The sequence below is a fragment of the Erythrolamprus reginae genome, chromosome 8 (assembly GCF_031021105.1).
Source record: "Erythrolamprus reginae isolate rEryReg1 chromosome 8, rEryReg1.hap1, whole genome shotgun sequence".
In the NCBI taxonomy this organism is placed as follows: Eukaryota; Metazoa; Chordata; class Lepidosauria; order Squamata; family Dipsadidae; genus Erythrolamprus; species Erythrolamprus reginae.
In genome coordinates this window covers 24,046,183-24,070,182 of record NC_091957.1, presented here as the reverse complement: position 1 = coordinate 24,070,182, position 24,000 = coordinate 24,046,183, and the positions used below count along the sequence as shown (strand labels likewise).

Genomic DNA, 24,000 nt, shown 5'->3' with positions numbered 1-24,000 from the left:
CTGGGATGGCTTGTGGGTTTTGTCACTGTCCATTTGTTTAGCGTGGATGACGATTCTCTTTTCTTTCTTTCTTTAAAAACACACCCTCACTGTTTTATGACGTAAGCTGAATTGAGCGATAATGACGATTGGCAGGAAATCTGGGCTAAACAGCGGTCTGAATTTGGAACAGTTCTTGATTGCTACTCCAGCCGGTTTAACCATGAACCGCCTAGGACCCAAGTCTTGGAACGGATTACAGTGGTACCTCTACCTAAGAACACCTCTACTTATGAACTTTTCTAGATAAGAACCGGGTGTTCAAGATTTTTTTGCCTCTTCTCAAGAACTATTTTCCACTTACAAACTCCGAGCCTCTGAAACTGTAACCGGAAAATGCAGGGAGAAGCCTCTGAGGCCTTTCTAGGAATCTCCTGGGAAGAAACAGGGCCAGAAAAGGCAGGGAGAAGCCTCCATGGGGCCTCTCTAGGAATCTCCTGGGAGGAAATGGCTGGAAAAAGCGGGAAGAAGCCTCTGTGGGGGCTCTCTAGGAATCTCCTGGGAGGAAATGGCCGGAAAAGGCGGGGAGAAGCCTCTGTGGGGCCTCTCTAGGATTCTCCTGGGAGGAAACAGGGCCTCCACCCTCCCTGTGTTTTCCCTAATAGCATACATTATTTGCTTTTACATTGATTCCTATGGGGAAAATTATTTCTTCTTACAAACTTTTCTACTTAAGAACCTGGTCACGGAACGAATTAAGTTCATAAGTAGAGGCAACACTGTATTTTGCCAACTTGTACATTCATACCAGCCGGGAAGTTTTATGGCCTGCCATAGAAATTTTCCCCCTTCAGAGAGGGTGCTCTTCTAAAGCGTTGTTTCGCCTGGGCTGCCCCCTTTCAGGAAATCGTAGGGAGGCGGCTTTTATTATTTCGCATTTCAACGTTAACTTTGTTTTATTTTTGTATTTATTGTTGGATTTATCGCCATGGTTTTAATTCGAGCCTTTTCTTAGGGGCTGTTCTCTCGGAAAGTGCTTTGGGCTCCTGGGGGGACGATGAGTGAGATAGAAATAATATTGAGAGTTGGTTGTGCCTCTCCTGGTGACCATTTGGTATTATTCTGCACTGTTTATTTTTCATGATACCATCATTTTCTTTGTACTAAAACACCACCCTCGCAGCGCATTACAGATCGGAGAAGCTCAATTAAGATTTCCTCACGCTTTCGAAAGAGGCAAAGGCCTCCGTGCTGATCGGCGGTGAAACCTACTTGCCTTTCGTACCAGTTCTAAAATGTGTGCTTTTGCACCCTCTGCGCATGCTTAGAAGGCTTTGCGCATAACACAGAGGGTTAAAAACAAGATAATGGCAACATCTGGGTGGGCAGAGCCTACAGATCAGACAAGGACTGCCGTCTTTGGTGCACCCGTTGGCGTGAGATTTGGTTTTGTGCATGAGCAGTAAGCGAAATTTAGCATCAGGACGCATGCCTGAGTGAGATTTCGGTGATTTTAGCTGACATTTTTACTTCCGTGCATGCACAGAAATAAAAAATTGGCAAAAAAAATGCTCTTGTCAATATCTTCACATGAGATATTGCTGCTGTGCATGCGCAGAAGCCAAATTTCATGCGGGGGTGCATGCGTATGTGTCAGATATGCACAGCTGCGTGTGCCTCCTGAAAATCGCTACCGGAGTGGAGCATGTGACCAGTAGCGGCCAATCACTACTACCGATTCTCCGAGCCACCGATGGTGGCCACTACCAGGACACTCAAACCAGGTCGAACTGATAGCATTTCACCACTGGTGCAGATGGTTGACTTGAAAGTGGTACCCAACTTTCCCTGGATCCTGGAGAGGTTTTACAGTGGTACCTATACCTAAGAACGCCTCCGCTTGCGAACATTTCTTGATAAGAACCAGGTGTTCAAGATTTTTTTGCCTCTTCTCAATAACTATTTTCCACTTACAAATCCAAGCCTCCGAAACTGTAATTGGAAAAGGCAGGGAGGAGCCTCCGTGGGGCCTCTCTAGGAATCTCCTGGGAGGAAAAGGCAGGGAGAAACTTCCGTGGGGCCTCTCTAGGAATCTCCTGGAAGGAAACAGGGCCAGAAAAGGCAGGGAGAAGCCTCCGTGGGGCCTCTCTAGGAATCTCCTGGAAGGAAACAGGGCCTCCACCCTCCCTGTGGTTTCACCAATCACAGGCATTATTTGCTTTTACATTGATTCCTATGGGAAAAATTGCTTCTTCTTGCAAACTTTTCTACTTAAGAACCTGGTCACGGAACTAATTAAGTTCGAAGGCAGAGGTACCACTGTATTTTTCCTCCTAAACGGTCTATTGCCAGAAACCTCTAACTTAGGTGCCTTCTTGGAATTCCCGAGAATGCAAATGCAGGAGCTGCCACCCTGTAAGGAAAAGGGCTCCCAGAAATCCCTCTGGATTTGCCCCGTCAAAGGTTAACCAGGCTGCAGATCTGGACACAGGTCCTCTCCTGCCATATTTCCCTCCTTCGTTCTTCCGTCTGTCCATTGCTCCTTCTTCTCTCCTCCTGCAGGTACGTCTCCCCGTTTTGCTGTCACCCAAAAAGAATTGTTTGAAATTCAAACATGATTGTACTGTGTTCAGTTCTGGAGACCTCGCCTACAACAAGATATTGATCAAATTGAACGAGTCCAAAGATGGGCTACAAAAATGGTGGAAAGTCCTAAGCATAAAACTTATCAGGAAAGACTTCATGGACTCAATCTGTATAGTCTGAAGGACAGAAGGGAAAGGGGGGACAGGATTGAAATATTTAAATATGTTAAAGTATGTTAAATAAGGTTCAGGAGGGAAGTGTTTTTAATAGGAAAGTGAACCCAAGAACAAGGGGGCACAATCTGAGGTTAGCTGGGGGGAAATATTATTTGACCAAAAGAGGAGTAGATGCTTGGAACAAACTTCCAGCAGACGTGGTTGGTCAATCCACAGGAACTGAATTTAAAGATGCCTGAGATAAACATATCTCCATCCTAAGATAAAATGCAGGAAATAGTATAAGGGCAGACTAGATGGACCTGGAAGTCTTTTTCTGAGGTCAATGTTTCTATGAATGGAGAAACAGTTCTCGGGCGAATCGAGAGAGCCCAGGGAATCGATGCAAACCTCCCCACACAACGTCCACACGCTCTGGGCAAGATGCAAAGGAGCGCCTCCTCTTACGTCTTTTTTGGCTTCTCCCTCTCTTCCTCCCTTCCAATTCCTGAAGCCTGCTGATTTGAATATTTATAAATATCAGTAAATTATTTATCGTGGCAATCTGTTGTGCCATTTCACCGATTTGGCGTTAACACTTTAGGGTTCCCCCCCCTCCCTTGTTTCCTTTCAAGGATGGCGGCTCAGGAATTGTCGCAGCCGGGGTGTTTGTTTGTGTATGTGTTTGTGTGTGTATATTTCCAGAGAGAGAGATCACAGGACAGGTTTGGGGGCGTGATCAGAAGGCCATTTGCTTTAATGCAGTGTTTCTCAACCTTGGCCGTTTGAAGATGTGCGGACTTCAACTCTCAGAATTCCCCAGCCAGCAACGCTGGCTGGGGAATTCTGGGAGTTGAAGTCCGCACATCTTCAAATGGCCAAGGTTGAGAAACACTGCTTTAATGGGAGAGAAGGGGATATTAGCGCAGAATCCAAGATCTGGATTATTGTTAGTCTGCATTTTGCAACGAAATACAGTACAGGTATGTTGCACGCACAGATAATTTTACAAACTCTTGTTGCTGCCCATTGTGCACAACTAGCCTGCCCTTCTGAGCAGTTTCATTCCTCCCCAATACTCTATAATTTTGTTTTTGCCCAGCTGCACTCTTGAAATTCCTAAGGACTAGAAACTTGTTTTTAAAAGAAAACCTGGCAACGTTGGCTTCTGTGGTTGGCTATAAATTCCAGGTGCTCTGGAATATCCCGTCTTTCATCCCGTCTTTCATCTTTACTTCCTTGGGGAGCCTGTCCCAGGACGTGCGCCCCATTCGGCCTGCCCCTCCTCATGATGGAGGTTGATTGCCACTAAGGCGCTGCCCAGCGCCCCTGAGCCCAGGATTGACCAAAGAGCCACGATGACCATCCCCAAGGTCAGGTGGATGAAGATACCATTCCTCAAAGCCGAGGTCATCTCGTCAGCTAAAAGCGATAAAATATTTTATTTGCTAAAACGGGAGCAGGATGTACGTGCATAAGGAAGACCAGAGTAATAGGGTGTACCATATACAGTCCCTTCCTTCCGTCTCTCTCGCTGTGTCTTTATCTCTATTTTTATAGCTAACTTTTAAAGACATTACAGCTATATTAATTGGATTTTTAGATACGTATATTGTATATCGCTTTAGATATGTTGTGAGCCGCCCCGAGTCCTCAGAGGAGGGTGGCATACAAATCAAGTCAAATAAAATCAATCAATCAGTCATCAAATAGATAGATAGATAGATAGATAGATAGATAGATAGATAGATAGATAGAGAGAGAGAGAGAGAGAGAGAGAGAGAGAGAGAGAGAGAGATAGATAGATAGATAGATAGATAGATAGGAACAATGCATAAAACAATTCTAAAGCCCAATTATAAAACAATATAAAAAACCCCCAAGTTATAAGACCATTTAACCACTCACATTTCAGGTTGGTCTAGATGGCCTCTGAGTGTCGGAACCAGCAAGCTGTTATCCCTCCCCCCACCTCTCCCTGGGAAAGGATTTAGATTTTTGACAGCCTAAATCTCTGCTTCGCTTTGGGGAGCTGCGTGCAACTTGGGCCCCCACAAGACTTCCCCCCCCCCCACACACACATATCCCCCCCCTCCTGCATCCCTGCCCAGCCCTCCACTTCCTCCCTCTTCTGCCCCAAACAATGCTGTGAATAATTGATTGGATTGAAATCCCCCCCCCCCCGGCTCCCGCGAGCCTGGCTCGACGGTGGATTCCCTCCTGAGCGCAGCTACTCAGCTGGGCTGAAAAATTCTTCAATAAGAATACGGAAGGTCCATCTGTTCCTCTTTTGCTCCCAGCCCTCTGAAGTGACAGCCCTTGCAAGCCCCTCTCACCCACCCACCGCTTTTCCCTCGCTGCTGGATGGGTCCCTCCCCTTCCCAGCCCACTTCTTCCAGGGCAGCAGCCTAACCCATCGTCCCCTTCCCGAAGAAGTCCTCCTGGTCCATCTAGTCTGCCCTTATACTATTCCCTGTATTTTATCTTAGGATGGTTCTATGTTTATCACAGGCATGTTTAAATTCAGTTACTGTGGATTTACCAACCACGTCTCCTGGAAGTTTGTTCCAAGCATCTACTAGTGTTTTGGTAAAATAATATTTTCTCATGTTGCTTCTGATCTTTTCCCCAACTCACCTCAGATTGTGCCCCTTGTTCTTGGGTTCACTTTCCTATTAAAAACACTTCCTTCCTGAAGCTTATTTAACCCTTTAACATACTTAAATGTTTTGATTGTGTCCCCCCCTTTCCCTTCTGTCCTCCGTCCATACTATACAGATGGAGTTCATGAAGTTTTTCCTGATCAGTTTTATGCTTCAGACCTTGCACCATTTTTGTAGCCCGTCTTTGGACTCGTTCAATTTTATCCATCTCTTTTTGTAGGTGAGGTCTCCAGAACCGAACATAGTATATTCCAAATGGGGTCTCACCAGCGCTCTATACAGTGGGATCACAATCTCCCTCTTCCTGCTTGTTCTGCCTCTAGCTATGCAGCCAAGCTTTCTACTCGCTTTCCCACCACTTGACCGCACTGTTCACCCATTTTCAGACTCCCAGGTTGCCTTCTCCTGCCGATCCTTTAATTGCCAACCTGCATTGGCAGCGACGGTCAAAGCAAGTGGGAACTGCCTGTGGAATTCTCTTCTGCCATATTTGTGCTGGTGTGTTTGTTTGTTTTGATGTTGTTGTTGTTTTATTGGTACAGGTTGGACACTAAGATAAGGTTGCAAAGTTAATACTGTACTTTGCAAGTTAAGCACCTTTTAGCACACCTGTAGATCATTTTACATATCGTCGTGTGCGCTTAAAACACTGAGAAGGAAGATAGGCAAGTCCCGTTCCCAGATCCTCCTCCTTCTCGTTTTCTCCTTGTCGGCATGTGTGCAAGTGCATGGCATTTGGGTTACGCACCCTTTTGAGGACTAGAGGCTTTTTTAAAAAAAATTGAAAGGAGATTTGGATCTTCGGAGCGGGGACAGCATATAAATCCAATAAGTAAATAAATAATAAACAAATATCTCCCTCTGGTTTGCCAGTGTTATAGATTCCTAGAGATTTCCTCCTTTTTTATTTTCCTTTTTTCTTTTCCTTTCGCTCAGGCCCACTTACGGATTGTAAACACTGGAGCTGTAATTGTTTTCTCAGGAAGCGTCGGATATAAATACGGCATGCGGGAGACCATGTCTTGGGCCTCTCCCCCTTCCGAGATGAAATAGAACACGGTGACAAGGCTGGGTTATAAATGGTTTCCTTGGATTGATGCAAAAGCAAAACATTTCTTTTTCGGGGAGGCCAAAAAAATAATTCTTTAGGGGAAGTTTACTTAGCCTGGAAACTTTTTTTTTCCCAAGGGCCCTGGACGGAGAATCCAAACTATTGGGGGTGGGGGTGGGAGGGTGGGGTGTTTACGCTGACCTTTTGAGGCAGGGGAAGGTGGGTGTGTACCCCAGGCATGGCAAATTTTCCCTTCTCTAGTTAGACTGTACAATGGTACCTCTACCTAAGAACACCTCTACTTAAGAACTTTTCTAGATAGGAACCAGGTGTTCAAGATTTTTTTGCCTCTTCTTAAGAACCATTTTCTACTTAAGAACCCGAGCCTGGAAAAATCTCCCAGGAAATTTGAGAGCGGCACGAAGGCCCTGCCAGTTTCCTACCATTCCCTCTTCAATCTCGGCCATCTGGGCTGCCAGAGGAGCCTTTCGGTGGCACTTAAGGAGGCTTTGGCAGTCCAGAGTGAACGGAGCATTTTCCTTTCTTTGGGAGCTTGGAGGGGGAATAAACTTCTGCCAGCACCCAGAGAAAAGAAACGCTCCCTTCGCTCTGGGCAGCCAAGGAGTCCCCACAGCGAAGGAAAGGCACCGACTACAAAGCGAGCAAGCGAGGGGAGAGGGGAGCCCTTCAGCATGGGAAGGAAGAGGAAGCAGGTAGCAGCAGCAACAACCAATGTATAGCAGGCAGTGTAGGGGAGGCAGCCTCGCGCTGGATGCACGGGAGGCATGTGCTCCTCCTCGCCGCCTCAGAGTCCCTCTTTTTTTTTTTAAGCCTTAAAGTTTTGGATTTTTTTGATTCCCCTCACCTCACCTTCTTCCTTCGGCAGGGACTGTCCTCCTCCTCTTCTTCCTCCTCCTCATCCCACTTAAATTCTGAGCTTTTATTTCTTTCCTGATGGGTTTGCACGCATTGTTTGCTTTTACATTGATTCCTATGGGAAAAATTGCTTCTACTTTACAAACTTTTCTATACTTAAAAACCTAGTCAGTTCTTAAGTAGAGGTACCCCTGTATTCTCAAATCCGCTCTTTATTAAGAAGTGCCAAATGTGATGGGAAATCCTGGGTGTGATGGGGTGGGCTTCCTGTTGTGCCGAAAGAGGAGAGGGTGGAGGGATGACAGACGCCTGAGACTATGTGGCCTCCTACTTACCTGTAGGAGAGTATGGAGATGGCCCCGAGGAAGGAATTCGGCAGCCCTTAGTAAATACCACCTGAACTCCGGAAGGAAGAGGGTGTGAGAAAGAAACTCAGGATTGCTCAGTATTGATGCACTTGGGTATCAGAGGTGAAGTCGTCGATAGAGAGGGAATCTCTGCCAGGATTTCCGTGGCTCTGATCCCAAATAACGTCTTTGGAGTCTTGTTTCCCAACGTGTCCCATCCCGAAGCAGTGACATCACTTCTGGAACATCTGGTTTATTCAAAATAGTCACTCTAGGCATCAATGCAGCTACTTCAGTTCTCTTGGCACTGAATCACCCCGGGGCTTTTGAGACAGGCTGACCCTCGATGGGTTTTCCAACTAACCCATCTCTACAGACCCTGCCCCCATTATAGGTAGTCCTCGCTTTACAACTGTGTTCAGTTCTGGAGACCTCACCTACAAAAATATATTATAGAGCCGGGGTGGCGCAGCAGGTAGAGTGCTGTACTGCAGGCCACTGAAGCTGACTGTAGATCTGAAGGTCAGTGGTTCAAATCTCATCACTGGCTCAAGGTTGACTGAGCCTTCCATCCCTCCGAGGTGGGTAAAATGAGGACCCGGATTGTGGGGGCAATAGGCTGGCTCTGTTAAATAGTGCTATTGCTAACAGGTTGTGAGCCGCCCTGAGTCTAAGGAGAAGGGCGGCATAAAAATTGAATGAATGAATGAATGAATAAATAAATAAATATTGATCAAATTGAAGGGGTCCAAAGATGGGGTACAAAAATGGTGGAAGATCTTAAGCATAAAACTTATCAGGAAAGACTTCGTGAACTCAATCTGTATAGTCTGGAGAACAAAAGGGAAAGGTGGGGGACATGATCAAAACATTTAAATATGTTAAAGGGTTAAATGAGGTTCAGGAGGGAAGTGTTTTTAATAGGAAAGTGAACACAAGAACAAGGGGCACAATCTGAGGTTAGTTGGGGGAAAAGATCAGAGCAATGTGAGAAAATATTATTTGACTGAAAGAGTAGTAGATGTTTGGAACAAACTTCCAGCAGACATGGTTGGGAAATCCACAGGAACTGAATTTAAACATGCCTGGGATAAACATACTGTATATCCATTCTAAGATAAAATACAGGAAATATTAAAAGGGCAGACTAGATGGACCAGGAGGTCTTTTTCTGCCGTCAATCTTCTATGTTTCTGTTTCTAACAGTTCATTAAAGTGACTGTTCAGAGTTAAAACTTGCAATATCTCCAAAAATTCGGACCCTTTGGCAACTGGTTCCTATTTATGACCGTCACAATGCCCTGGGCTCATGTGTGATCTGCTTTTGCGACCTTCCAACAGGTGAAGTCAACAGGGATTCCTTTAACAACTGGGTTATCGACTTCACAATTGCAAACAATTCGCTTAACCACTCTGGCAAGAGAGGTCGTAAAGCGAGGGAAAACTTTGGGGTAGTTGTGATCGTAAATTGAGGATCGTCTGTATTTTCAATTTTGCTTCTCTCTCACTCACTCACACACACACACACACACACACACACACTTTCCCAGATCTGTTTGATGCAGCTGGGCTGGGTGTGAATTTCCCACCGCCTTTAACCTCCTTCAACCCTCTCCTGCCCCCAACTGCCGAAGGTGTAGCTGAGGACAGACGTGGGCCTACTTACTCCTTCTTTCTGGGGCATCTAAGGCCAAGGAAACGCGGTGACGAAACCTTGACCTGGATTCCCCTCTAAGCCACTATTACACAAGCCGCTGTGTGTTGTGCGCGCGCGTGTTTGTGCGAGCATCTGTGTGCGCCTCTTACCGAACCTAGATGTACAGTACTTAGGCGTGTCCAGGGTGTGTCCTTTTCTCTGAGGATACGGGCGTGTGTGTCGGTGTGTTTTCTTTCTTTTCCCTAACAGGTGTACGTGTGTGTTTTGCTCTGCTGTTATCGGGCCATCGCATTGTTGTGGGTGAAGAAGAACAATGCGGAGTGGGTCGCTCGGATTATTTCACAGGGTTCGCAGGCCTCCCACAGGTTCGATCGGCCTGATTAGTCTCCCGGCCACTTTGGAAAATGAGATCAGCAGCCTCTGCCTTCAGCTGTGCTCATGTCCCGATCTTGCAAAATCATTATGGGAAAGAGGGCCTGACGATGCATTTGTATCAAGAGGGCTGGCCACCTTCGTCCCACATGAGAAAGGAACGGTGGGAAATCCGACATTTTAGCGCCACAAAATCTTTCTGATGTGGCTGAAGCAGTGAAAGGAATAGTCTTAAAATAGGAGTGGGATCCACTTACCTTCCCTACTGGTTTGCATCACGTCAGAACTGTGTTTTTTCCACGTCACATCAGGAAAATGACCCTCTGTGCATGCACAGAAACCTTCGTCCGCAGAAGGTTGGGGTTTTTTTGCGAGCTGCTTTCAAGGAGCACTGACCGGAGGACCGATTTGGTTCGACAAGCAGGGGCAAATTCCCACCATTAGTTCAGGCAAACCGGTCCGAATCAAGGCAGCGACCCACTGTTGTCTTTAAAAAAGCCGCACTTCACAACAGAAGCAAAGTAATGCTAGTTCTGGCGGACTAGGAATGTAGGTTTTGCGGAGGAAGAATCACTTGATTGTCCAGGAAAGTTTAAGACAGCGGTCCGTATAGTCTGGAGGACAGAAGGGAAAGGGGGGACATGATCGAAGCATTTATATATGTGAAAGGGTTAAATAAGGTTCAGGAGGGAAGTGTTTTTAATAGGGAAGTGAACCCAAGAACAAGGGGGCACAATCTGAGATTAGTTGGGGGAAAGATCAGAAGCAAGGTGAGAAAGTATTATTTGACTGAAAAAGAGTAGTAAATGCTTGGAACAAACTTCCAGCAGACATGGTTTGGTCAATCCACAGTAACTGAATGTAAACATGCCTGGGATAAACATAGATCCATCCTAAGATAAAATACAGGAAATAGTATAAGGGCAGACTAGATGGACCACGAGGTCTTTTGCTGCCGCCAATCTTCTATGTTTCTATGTTTCTTGCTGTCGCTTTTGTGAATGCGCCACCAGCCACTTGGCTCTCTCTTCTCCTGTCGCTCTTCATGGGGAAACGATGCCCGGAGCTGCTAAGCAGCCACTTGCTGACAATTGGTCCTTTCTGAAGATTCAGGCTGTTCCGTTCGGCTGTCAGGCCAAAGCGCTGGCGGGGGGAGGAAAGCATAAAGGCTTCTGGGTGCACCACCAGGGCTTGGATGGATGGCATATCATGCCCACCTCTTAGGGCTTAAGTGGGAAAGACACCAGGGACTGGATAGAATAGGGGTGGGGGTACATGGGCAGAGGCTCGGGAAAGGCCTGGAGTCTCCGGAATAAAACCCAACCAAGTGTCATTCTAATTTGGTTCGTTTGTTAGCAGATACATCTTGCCTAGCTCCAGCGACTCCGGGCAACTAACTTTTTTCCAAACGAAATAAGAAATTGCACAACAGTAATATTATAAAAGTTTTTAAAATGAAACAAAATGTGTGAAGGTTCTGTACCTGTATGAGGCAGGGGTGGATTGCTACTACCTTATGCGCGGAAACAAAAAAATCACTGAAATCTCACAATTATTTTTACTACCACACTGTGGGTGTGGCTTGTTTTGTGGGTGTGGCTTGCTGGCCATGTGACCAGCTGGGAGTGGCTTGACGATCATGTGACCGGGGAGTGGCCTAAAGGTCATGTGACTGGCTTAAAGGCGGCCAACTTGATGTCACTCACGTCAAGGGTTAGGATGCCTGGCCTCTCCTCACCTCAGAGAGATACAATTTCCCTCTCTATTTACTATGACAGAACGTCCAAAATATACTCTTTAATTCTATGTATACAGTATATGCCATATGTGTACATATTACACACAGGCACACAAAAATATACATTATCTACTATATAAACTCTATGTGTATGCACACACGCACGCACAGCTCTTCTAAAAAAATTTTTAAAAAATTTATTTATTTATTTATTGGATTTGTATGCCGCCCCTCTCCGTGAACTCGGGGCGGCTAACAACAGTGATAAAAACAATATGTAGCAATCCAATAATAAAACAACTAAAAAACCCTTATTATAAAAACCAGACATACATACAGACATACCATGCATAAACTGTAGAGGCCCAGGGGGAAAGAATATCTCAGTTCCCCCATGCCTGACGGCAGAGGTGGGTTTTAAGGAGCTTACGAAAGGTGAGGAGGGGGGGGGCAATTCTGATCTCTGGGGGGAGTTGGTTCCAGAGGGCCGGGGCCGCCACAGAGAAGGCTCTTCTCCTGGGTCCCGCCAAACAACATTGTTTAGTTGACGGGACCTGGAGAAGGCCCACACATTCAACCTTGTTGACTGCGATAGGAAAAACATACTCAGAGCCCAGAAGGGGAAAAAAGGGGGGGTGGGGAATCAAAAATTTTCTACCGGTTCTGCATACCTTTCAGGATTTTGCTTCTGCACATGTGGCCGAAGCAAAAAATAGGAAAAATTGAACAAAGAAGATGGTGGTGCCTATGGGACTGCCCCTGAAGCAGTCGTGCACAATTTGCGCAATGTGGCTGCCGCTATTGGTGCGCAGTTCCCTACCACATTGGGAGGTGACCCGTTACTGATATGAGGGTTAGAGAGCATTCGCGTTACGGATCTTTAATCTCCAAATCCTACCTTAAAACAGAGTGGCATTGGTTGTTTCGTGTGTATTTTAATTGGTTCCTTAGTTTTTAGATGTAACATCTAATTTTAATTTATTGGATTTTGATGTATATTGCCTTTGTATATGTTGTAAGCTGCCCCAAGTCCTCGGAGAGGGACAGCATACAAATTCAAATAATAAATAAAATAAGTAAAAGATAACGAATAGGTTAAAGGGGGAACAGAATTGTGTTTTGCGCGCGAGGAGTAAATTAGGGGCAGGAAAGAGAGAAACAGCATTGTTGAGATACCCCCAGACAGGGGGTTTATAAAGAGGCAATTCCTTCGTTTTTAATCCAACCCATACAGGTTTGTCCTCAACTTACAATTGCAACTGAGGCCAAAATTTCTGCCGCTAAGTGAGTTTTCCCCGTTGCGCCATTCCTCCCCCCCCCCTCAGTTGTTAAGTGACTCTGGCTTCCCAACTGATTTTGCTTGTCAAAAGGCCACAAAAGAGGATCACATCACACACACACAACATACACACACACCGGGATACTGCAACCGTCATAAATATGAGTCTGTTGCCAAGCATCTAAATTGTGATCAAGAGGGTGCTGCCACAGTCGTAAGTGTGAAAAAAAAGTCACTTTTTAGTGCCATCGTAATTTGGATGGTGACTAAACAAACTGTTGTAAGTTGAGAACTGCCTGTACACAGCAGAGTAGATACTCCATGTCCATATTTCTCTCGCTTAGCTAGGAAATTGACTGGCAGCCTTAGCAAAACCTTCTTATTCTTGAGAGTCAAAGGGTTAAAATGAGGTGGGGAAAGGCACAAATGTGGTGCGACTGGACTCCCTCCGCAATATAATCAGTGAGGTTGGGTGCAGGAAACAGGGCCTTGGTAGTGTTGGTGCCAGAGGTTTTGAACTCACTTCAAAATTAACCTTTGTAATTCTTTGGGGTTTTTTGCCACCTTTTCTGAACAAACTGGAATAAGTGTTCAAGTTATCCAAAGCAGTCCCCCACCCCCCAAATATCATATTTGCTGTGTTTATATTTTGTGTGTTTGTGTGTGTGTGCGTATGGTATTATATATATATCTACCATATTTGCTGTGTTTATTTTATATTGTGTGTGTGTGTGTCTTGTATTGTATTATATAAAGTGCTTTTTCAAGAGGCAATTGTTTATTCTTTTGAAGACGTTTCGTTCTCATCCAAGGAGCTTCTTCCACTCTGACTGGATGGTGGGGAATAACGGAAGGATTTATACTCCCTTGCAGACAGCTGGTCATTTGCATTCCTTTTAGAGAGCCGTTGAGGCCACTTGGAGCTTTATCTTTGTTCACCCCTGAGGGAATCCTTCCTTTCCCCACTATCCAGTCAGAGCGGATGAAGCTTCTTGGATGAGAAGTGAAACATCTTCAAAGAAAAAAACCCACAGAAAATTCAGTTGCCTCTTGAAAAAAAAGCACCTTTTTCCCCTCAGAAATGTGTTCTGTGTGTAGATTGTGTTGTTGTTTTGAGCACCTTGCCTTGAAAAACACCATGATACACGCGTGGGATAGGACAATTAATAAACTGCTGCTAATATTCATTTTATTTTTCTCTCTCTCTCCTTCCCCTGCGCCTTCCTCCAGCTGAAAGAAGTATATGCACTGACACAACCTCAGGAAACCCCAAGATGGCTGCCAAGCGCAAAGGTGGCCTGAAATTAAATGCAATTTGTGCCAAGCTCAGCCGCCAGGTCGTCGTTGAGCACAAAGCACCGGAGCAGGGACATGTCGACAAAGCTCCCCTCGGCTGGGAAAGTACTGGCGGTGACACGCCTGCCCCCAAGGACGTGGCCCAGACTGCGGCTAAGGAGCCGGGGCCTAAATTTTCGGAGGGGACGAAGATCGAAGAGGACAAGCGGAGGGAAGTGATCGAGAAGTGGGTCAACGGCGAGTACAGCGAAGACCCCTTGCTGGGGCGCATCGAGAACAAGGAACCCAAGGCCTCCGAAGGGACGGAAGGGCCCCCCGAGGGGGTCTACATGGTGCAACCGAAAGGTTGCAGCGATGACGAGGATAACGGGGATAACGAAGCCGAGCCCCGCAAGGACTCCCAAGATGGTAGCTTCGCGGACGACCGAGATTCAGATGGGCCTCCCCCGAAGGACGAAAGCTTTCGGGCCTCCAATAATGAAGCCGGCTCCAAGCACAGGGGAGGAGCGTCTTCAGGTGAGATATAATAATAATAATAATAATAATAATAATAATAATAATAATAATAATAATAAAAAATTAATAATAAATAAATAAATAATTAATAATTAATAATAGTTAATAATAATTAATAATAATTAATAATAATAATTTATTAGATGTATATGCCCCCCTTCTCCGAGAACAAATAAACAAATAAATATATTTATTTATTTGTTTATTTTATTTGACTTCTTTGCCGCCCAATCCCGAAGGAGTCAGGGCGGCTTACAAAATAATATAATAAATACAAAAAAGATACAAGCAATAAAACGAAGTCGAATATAATATATCTAAAACTAAACCCCATAATAAAACCCATTTGTATAAAAAACAGTCATAATCGCACGCATACACACCATTCATACAATTTGGCTATGAAAGATGAACAATTCATGGCCCACCAGGCCTGCCAGCAAAGTCAGGTCTTTGTGGCCTTATGGAAGGCCAGTAGGGTGGAGCAGTACGGACATTGGGGGAGAGGGAGGGTAGTTGGTTCCATAGAGCTGGGGCAGCCACCGAGAAGGCCCTCCTCTGCGGTCCCGCCAACCTGCATTGTTTAGTTGACGGGACCCTTGATGGGAGCATTTTCTGCAGGAAACAGAGTTAGTTGCATGCTTTTAGGTCTGGAATGTGAAGATTTGAGGACATTTTCTTCCTGATTTGCAAGGCGGATGAGGGCTGGCCTCATCCCAATAGCTTTTAGCCCCTTCAGGCAGTTCAGGATCTTTTCAGTAGCTGGAAGACCCCAGCCCAACCTTTAATTCCATCCCCACCCCACCGCACCCCATTGTAACCTAGCAGTACCCCCCTTAAACAAACGCAATTGGGTGTATATTTAAAACGGATTATGAAACGTGAGTAAAGCATTGCAGTGCCATTAGAACAGTCAATGCTACCTTGTACATATATAATAAATGAGGGCAATTCCGATATATTATTTAAAAGGCCCAAACTTTAAATACATATTGTTCGGAATTATTTAAAACGCCAATCGCAACCACAAACTAAGGATAATGGGACTGTAATAGGGCGAATACAGGTACAAAATGGGGAAATGAAATAAACCAAGTCAATAATACATGGATTTTGCAGTTTAATCCCCGTCCCCAAATAGAAAGTGCCTCCTTTCGGGTTTTTTGCAACCTTCACGTATGTGTTCACCTGCTTTCTCTGGCGCTTCTGGGTCCTGCAACCACTGGAGAGTTGGTTTCTTTCACTTTTAAGAAGAGGAGACGAATGAAATTATGTAGGTTGGTGAGTTGAGCCAGATTAGGCTGTCAGATGCCGTCTTGTGTAGTAGGATTTGGCTACATTAAGCTCGTTCATCCAAACTCATCCGGTCCCAATCAAACTATCAGACGAGACGTCAACACTCAACGGCCCTAGGCCTGCCAGCAAAGGTGTGTTTCTAAAGGCCAGAAGGGTGGGGACAGTGTGACTCTCCAGGGGGGGAGTGATTCCAAAGGACCAGAGCCACCACAGAGAAGGCCCTTCCCCTCGGCCCCGCCCGGTGACATTGTTTGGCTGACGGGACCTGGAGAATGCCAACTCTGTGGGACCTGACTGGCCATTGGGATGCGTGAGGCAGGAGATGGCCCCATAAGTAATCTGGTCCTAAGCCATGTTCATAGCTTTATTTTAAAGGAATTTGGGATGACACTGTATGTATTTATATGTGTTTGTCTTTATGTCCCTGAATATTTTTAATTTTTTTTAATTTTATTTGTTTTGTCAAGTACGTATTGGTAGCATACAAAGATATAACAATGTTTATATACATGATGCTAGTAAGAGAGAAACATTAGGACAGGGGACGGAAGGCACGCTGGTGAGATGTACGCCCCTTACTGACCTCTTAGGAATCGGGAGAGGTCAACAGTGGATAGTCTAAGCCTTATAACTCTAAGGGTAAAGTTTTGGGGGTTAGGTGATGATCATACTATAGAGTCCGGTAGTGAGTTCCATGCATCAACTACTCGGTTACTAAAGTTGTATTTCCTGCAGGAGAGTTTAGAGCAGTTTGCTTTAAGTTTGTACTTGTTGTGAGCTCATGTGTTGTTATGGTTGAAGCTGAAGTAGTTTGTCGACAAGAATATCTGTGTTCTGACCGCTAAATCTTAGCTTTCACTCCTTCCCTACTCAGGCGGGCTGGGCAGAAGGAGCTTCAGAAAACTATCACAAAGGAAGAGGATTAAAAAAAAAGGGACGGGGGAGGGGGGAACCGAGGGAAAACAGCCGCCCGAATGCCTAGCAATTTACCGCCGAGTTTCCAGAGGTCTCTCGCCCCACCCTCCCTAGCAGAAGGGCATCTTCCAATGAAGTATTAACTCCCCTTCAGGTTTAATAACTTTGCTCGACACTTCGCCCTTTCTCCCTGCATCTCTGACAAGCTTTCCTGGATCTCTCGCCTGATGATCCGTCAAAAAATTCTCCTTTTTTTTTGCGCACTGGGGCATTGTGTGTGTGTGTGTGTGTGTGTGTGTGGCTGGGGGGTGTCCAAGTTCTCCCCTCCCCGTTTAATAACGCACCTCCCTTCATCTGTCCCTTCCCCAGCCTTTCGTGAGTTCACTGGCAACGCTCATAATTATGCATATAAGATATAAACAGAGCTGTTTAATTATCCTTCGCCACATCAGTGACAGAGTAATTAACAAACATTGCAAGATCAATGAGGAGAAGGCTGACCTTCAGTTTCTTTGATAGGGAAAAGCCCTTGCCTGTCGCCAGCACAAGGTGATTGAGTTTTGGACGGGCGCTTAAGTTTGTTTTAATTCCTCCGACTCTTCCTCCTCTCCCCCCCCCCCAAATATATATATATATACATATATATAATGTGCCACCTTCTTTCTTTGCAATATGCGTCTCTACACACACTTCTCAAATACAGAGTTACAGGGATGTCTTTAGGGAACATGAAGGAGAATGTCTGACCAGGGGGAATTTTATAGCTCCATATGGCAGAGATTTTTTTTTTTAAATTAACACAGCCTGCCTTTCTAAGTCTTGATCGACAAAGGTTCTCACCCAAAACGTGTGCCAAATGAGTAAGACGAGGAGGGAGATTCAGGGAGGAGCTTGGCGATCGGCCACAAGAGCTCGGACTGGCTGGCCATAAAACCAAGCTGATTTGTTTAATAATTTTGCGACCTTAGATTATTTTGATCTTGGATGGATGGATGGAGAAACAGAGAGAATAGATGAGAGAGAGAGAAAATAGATGGATGGGTGGATAGTATGTAGGTAGGTAGGTAGATTAGAGAGAGAATAGATTAAAGATGGATGAATGGATAAAGAGAGAGAATAGATTAGAGAGAGAGATGATAGATGATGGATGGATGAATGGATGGATGGATGGATGGATACAGTAGATGGATGGATGGATAGATTATAGGTGGATAGGTAGGTAGGTAGTGGGTACATTAGAGAGAGAATAGATTAGAGAGATAGATGGTAGATGATAGATAGATAGATAGATAGATAGATAGATAGATAGAGTATAGGTAGGTGGATAGGTAGGTAGATAATAGATTAGAGAGAGAGAGAGAATAGATTAGGGATGGATGGATGAATAAATGCAGGGGTAAAATTCAGCAGGTTCTGACAGGTTCTGGGGAATCGGTAGCAGAAATTTTGAGGAGTGCGGAGAACTAGCGAATGCCACCAGTGACTGGCCCCAGAGTGGGGTGGGAATGGAGATTTTGCAATATCCTTCCCCTGCCATGCCCACCAAGCCACACCCACAAAATTGGTAGACAAAAAAAATAGATTTCAGCACTGGATAGATGGGTGGATAATAGGTTAGAGAGAGAGACAGAGAAAATAGATTAGAGAAAGAAAAGAGAGAAAATAGATTGGAGAGAGGGAGAGGAAGAATAGATTAGAGAGAGAATAGGTTAGAGACAGAGGATACATTAGGGAGAGGGAAAGGGAGAATAGGTTAGAGAGAGAGATGGAGAGATGATAGAAAGATGATAGAAAGAATAACTTTATTGTCACCTTGAATGTACACTAATCGGCATACACTAAAATGAAATTTCATTGCATTCACCTCTCGAAAGGGTCACCATCTCCAACATACACTACATAAACATGATAGAATAAATAAATAAATAAGGAAGTAGGACAATAAATAAATAATAATAATCAATCAATCAATCAATCAATCATGCATATGCCCACATTTATTATATGACAGAGAGAAACAACACAGTCTAGTTCGGATGCATACTTGTATATGGTGAGAAAAATGAATCTTGTGTGTTTACCAGACAAAAGGTGTTGTTTAAAGGTGTGATGCAGAGTAGCTACAGATATTCACCTTGGCAAACTACCCCATAGAGGGAGGAGGGAGATTTGCCCCAGTGTGGGTAGTCCTCAATTTACAACCCTCCATTGAGTGACTGTTTAAAGTTACTGTTACACTGGGGGGGGGGGGGAATCAACATTTCCCACGCAGCCATTGAGCATCCCCAGGGTCACATGATCAAAATTCGGGCGTTGGCAACTTTGGCACATATTTATGACCGTCACAGTATCCAGGGAGGATCACGCAATCCCTTGTTTGTGACACTCTGACAAAGCAAAGTCAGATTCACTTAAATATTGTAGTAAATACGTATTTACTACAACTTAACAGCGGCAGCGATTCACTTACCAACGGTCGTAAAATGAGACAACGCTGACATGCCTTGCTTAGCAGTGGATATTTTGGGCTCAGTGACAGTCTTAAATGGAGGACTTGTCCACCTGAGTTTTTCTTCACTGTTTCCTCCTGACAATGTGATTCTCAAACTTTACTCAAAGTTTACTCAAAGGGCTCAAATCTCTTTCGATGCGCGGAAGAGGGAGGCATGGTTAAGATGTCTCCAGGTAAGGATAGCAAGGAAAGAACATGCTGGACTTGTACAGATATTCTCAGACCTTGCCCCCATAAAATTTATCATACAATTTCATCTAGCGCCTTTTATTTGGAGGTGGGATCCTGCCGATCTGTTCGGCGATCACGCAGGTGCGCAGTTTTACGAAAGCTTACTTTCCACGTTAACCGCTGGGGAGAAACACAGCCGAGGGTCGGCAATCCCCTCTGCTGCGCGAATCATTTGAAAAGATATAGATCAGTAAAGCGCAGCATCGGAGGGCGGCCCTCGGAGCAAACCAGTTCACCCGAACCTGTAGAATCCCACCCCTGCGTTTTATTCCATACGATTCGCCCTGCTCTTTCGCTATTTTCCTGCACCGTTCTGCAATTTTTCGGGGTTACTGCTCAATTTCTTCGCATTCAAAAAAAAGCATATACAGTGGTACCTCGAGATACGAGTTTAATTCGTTCCGGACCTGGGCTCTTAAGTCGAGCAGCTCTTATCTCGAACGACTTTTCCCCATAGGAATTAATGTAAATAATTTTAATTGGTTCCAGCCCTCAAAAAACTCACAAAGTTAGTCTAAATTATGCAGAAAGACATGTTTTTAATGAAGAAATGTACATGTACATATAAATGAATAATGAAGTTTCTTTCACTTAACTTGTAAACTTTCTTAAACTTTTAAATTTACATATGTTCAACTTCTCTGCCACCCAATCCTGTAGGACAGAGGTCCCCAACCCTTTTTGCACCAGGGACCGGCTTTAAGCGATCAAGAGAGGAATGGGTGAATGAATGGACGGAGGGTGGGAAGGAAGGAAGGAAAGAGGGAAGGGACAGGAACAGAGGAAGGAAGGAAGGAAACTTATGAAAGGGGAGAGTAAGAGAGGAATGAGTGAAGGGAGGGAGGGAGGGAAGAAGGTGGGAAGGAGAAAGAAAAGAAGAAATAGAGGAAGGGAAGGTAAAAGAGAGAAAGAAAAAGAGCAAGAAAGAAAGCTGCAAGCACCCCCCCGAGCCCCCCAGGCCGGCTGCAACCTTTTAAAACACGCGCGCCGCTTTGCAGCTGTCTCCTGAAGCTGAACGCGGAAGTTAGCGTTTGGCTTCAGGAGACAGCTCCTTGGCGCTTGTATCTCGAATTTGGGCTTGTAAGTAGAACAAAAATATCTCTCCCCTCCCAGCTCTTATCTCGAGTTGCTCTTAAGTAGAGCAGCTCTTATGTCGGGGTTCCACTGTATATATATTTAAAAACTATATCATTAATTTGCAGCTAGCTTTTGAATTTGCTTTTGAAATTAACGTGAATCGACGTGGTGGATGCTACGTTTTTAAGCAGCGGCCGGGGAATCTTTTGCCGTCTTTCGTGATGGGGCAGATGTAGACTGGCAATCGAAACTCCCCCAAAGGGTCCTGAAATGTTTATACCATTGCCATGTCACACACTACACACACTTACACACATATAAACCTCTTTGTGCCCCCTTGCCCTTTAGCTCTGGGGACTAAAACCTCTGACTGCTTGTGTGAAACTTACCAGGTGGGTCAATTTTGGTGTGTGTGTGAAAATTCACATGTCTATCAGGGACCTTTGTGCACGGTTTGAGGTTTCTCCGTATCGGTTCCCCATTCGGGACTGTTCTTAGCAACCTGTGACCTCCAGTCTCCCCCTCCCCAAACCCCATCAGTTGCTCCCTGTTGAGTCATAAGTACCCCCCACCTCTCAAATCCTGGACCCCCTCCTCATTGCACTCAGAAGAGAAAAGTTTGGGAGCTTCCACCCACTTTGGAATCCAAAGACGTTTTGTTCCATTTTGCCTCTTTGCTTTGCCTTCCATATATAGTGCGCCACTCTCGGCTATTTTTAGCCCCCCCCCCCCCATGGTGTTTGTGTTGTCCTCCTCTCCTCCCCCTTCCTCCCCCCACCCCCCCTTTTTTTGGCTGAATCCAGATCCTTTGTGATACGTTTCCAACGCAGGGTCCTCCTCCTCCTCATCTCTCCTGCAGGCATATTCTCTTCTTTGGCAGTGACCACAAATGGACAGGTGGCAGATGAAGGTAGGAGGAGGAGGAAGAGGAGGAGGAGGAGGAGGAGGAGGAAGAGGAGGAGGAGGGGAGGGTGTCTCCGTCAAACCGCAGCATCCCAACAACAGAGCCTCTCCAAGCGACAAAGGCGACACTGCGAGAGGATTTAGCGAGAGTCCACAAGTGGCCTCTAAAAAGTTCGCCTTCGAGCGTTCGTCCACACGTTGCCGATCCCCTTATGCCATAAAGTTTTCAGAAAAGGGCAACACATACTGTAAATCTAAATCATTACATGTTGTACCAGATGATTCTTGACAAATCTATCTTTTTCTTTTATGTACGCTGAGAGCACATGCACCAAGACAAATTCCTTGTGTCTCCAATCACACTTGGCCAATAAAATTCTATTCTATTTTATTCTATTCTATAAAAATAAAAATAAATCTAATAATAATGATGATGATGATGATGCCTGACTCCTCCAGATTAAAACATAGAAACGTAAAAGATTGACAGCAGAAAAAGACCTCACGGTCCATCTAGTCTGTCCTTATACTATGTCCTGTATTTTATCTTAGGATGGATCTATGTTTATCCCAGGGATGTTTAAATTCAGTTCCTGTGGATTGACCAACCACATCTGCTGGACGTTTGTTCCAAGCCTCTACTCTTTCAGTCAAATAATACTTTCTTACGTTGCTTCTGATCTTTCCCCCAACTAACCTCAGATTGTGCCCCCTTTTTCTTGGGTTCACTTTCCTATTAAAAACACTTCCCTCCTGAACCTCATCTAATGTATTTTTAATGTATTTAAATGTTTCGATCACGAAACCCCCCCCCCCCCTTCCCTTCTGTCCTTCAGACTCTACAGATGGAGTTCATGAAGTCTTTCCTGACCAGTTTCATGCTTAAGGCCTTCCACCATTTTTGTAGCCCTTCAATTTTATCCATATCTTTTTGTAGGTGAGGTCTCCAGAACTGAGCACAGTATTCCAAATGTGGTTCAGAGAAACATTAACATTAGTTTACTTTGAGTTTGTATCTGTTGTGTGCTCGTGTGTTGTTGTGATTGAAGCTGAAGTAGTCATTGACAGAAAAGACTTTGTAGCAGATGATTTTATGGCTGTGCTTAGGTCGTGTTTAAGTTTGATGGGTTAAGATGACAAGGGACCCCTCCCCTCTCCCCATATAATCCCCCAACCTGGAGTCATTTCATTTCGCCTTCATTTGGAGCCTGGCATGGGTACCATTACCCTAGGGAGCCCTGGGGAGATGAAGTACCGGAGTGAAGAGGGATGAGATTCCTGTTTCCAAAAGTCAAAGAGATGGTGGGGGGGGGGGGGAGAAATAGAAGTAGTGGAGAAGGTGGGTTTAGCGAGAATGCGGGAGAACCTTCGTTCCTTAGGATGCTCTCGAGTCAGGGACGACCGGTTGGAGCACGCTGGGGAAGGGCAGCCACCCTGCCGAAAGCTTTGAGGTTGGAGGAGCCCCTTTGATGCGGTGGCTGAGGAAACAACCACAGGCAGGGTGGAAATGGCGCACAAAGGCAGAGGGAGGATGTGGCACGGGCGGCCACACAGGGCCCAGAAGCACAGAGGTGGAATCATCCCGGTGTGAGGCTTGAACAAGCTTGGGCGCCTCTGTCGGGCAAAGGTGAGAGGTGGGAGTCTCCCTCTCTCTCTCTTTCTCTCTTCCCCCTCCCTCTGTCCCCTCTCTCTTTCCCTCTCTCCCCTCCCTCTTTCTATCTCTTTCTCTTCCCACCTTCCTCCATCCCTCCATCTCCCCCCCTCCCACCATTCCTCCCTCTCTTTCTCTCTCTCTCCCTCCCTTTCATTCTTTCTCTTTCTTTCCCTCCATCATACTCTCTCCCTCCCTCTTTCTCTCCCCTCCCTCCCTCCCCCTGCCTCCCTCTCTCTTTCTCTTCCCCCTCCCTCCGTCCCTCCCTTTCTCCCCCTCTTTCTCTCCCCCCCTCCTTCTTCCTCCCCCTCTCTCTCCCTGCCACTTCCTCTCTTTCTCTCCTCCTCCCTCTTCCCCCTCCCTCTCTCCCTCCTCTTTTTCACTCTCCTTCCCTCCCTCCCTCTCTCTTTCTCTCCCCCTCCCTCTCCCTCCCTCCCTCCCCCTTCACATTCCCCAGCCCCTTCATCCGCTTGCTTCCTTGCCTTTTGGCATCAAAGGCTTCCCCCACTTCCTCCTCCTCCTTTTCAGCCCCCCCTCCCAAAAACACCTCTTAGCAGGGGATTTGAGATCTCCCCCTCCCACCCCCACCCGGGAAGCTCCGGCGGGACCTGCCAAGCACCGGCTGCAAGATGCTTCGGCAGCAGCGCTCCCCTTGATCTGAGCCCAAAGGCTGCCAGCGAGCGAGCGGCTTTCCCCGGCTTTCCAGCTGAAGTCTTTCTCCCCAGCCGAATGGAGAGAGAGCACAGGCATTCGAACCCGCTCCTTTGGCTGCCCGGCGGGATTGTAAAACTGAACCCTCGGCCCTCAGCTCTTGGGGAGCAGTGGTCTTCCTCTGGACCAGACAGATCTGAGACGGCTCCTGAGGTCATCCTCACTGTCCAGGAGTTCGGAAGCCAAGCC

General features: G+C 45.8%; 1 protein-coding gene across 1 annotated transcript in view; it reads left to right on the top strand.

Annotated features, from left to right (window-relative positions):
• The window catches only part of CASZ1 (castor zinc finger 1), a 121,312-nt gene that overhangs the window by 57,199 nt on the left and 40,113 nt on the right, over positions 1-24,000 (top strand). Inside the window, exon 2 of the mRNA XM_070759712.1 lies at positions 13,934-14,515. Coding sequence (XP_070615813.1) covers positions 13,934-14,515 — 582 coding nt within the window. The remainder of the gene's footprint in view (positions 1-13,933; positions 14,516-24,000) is intronic.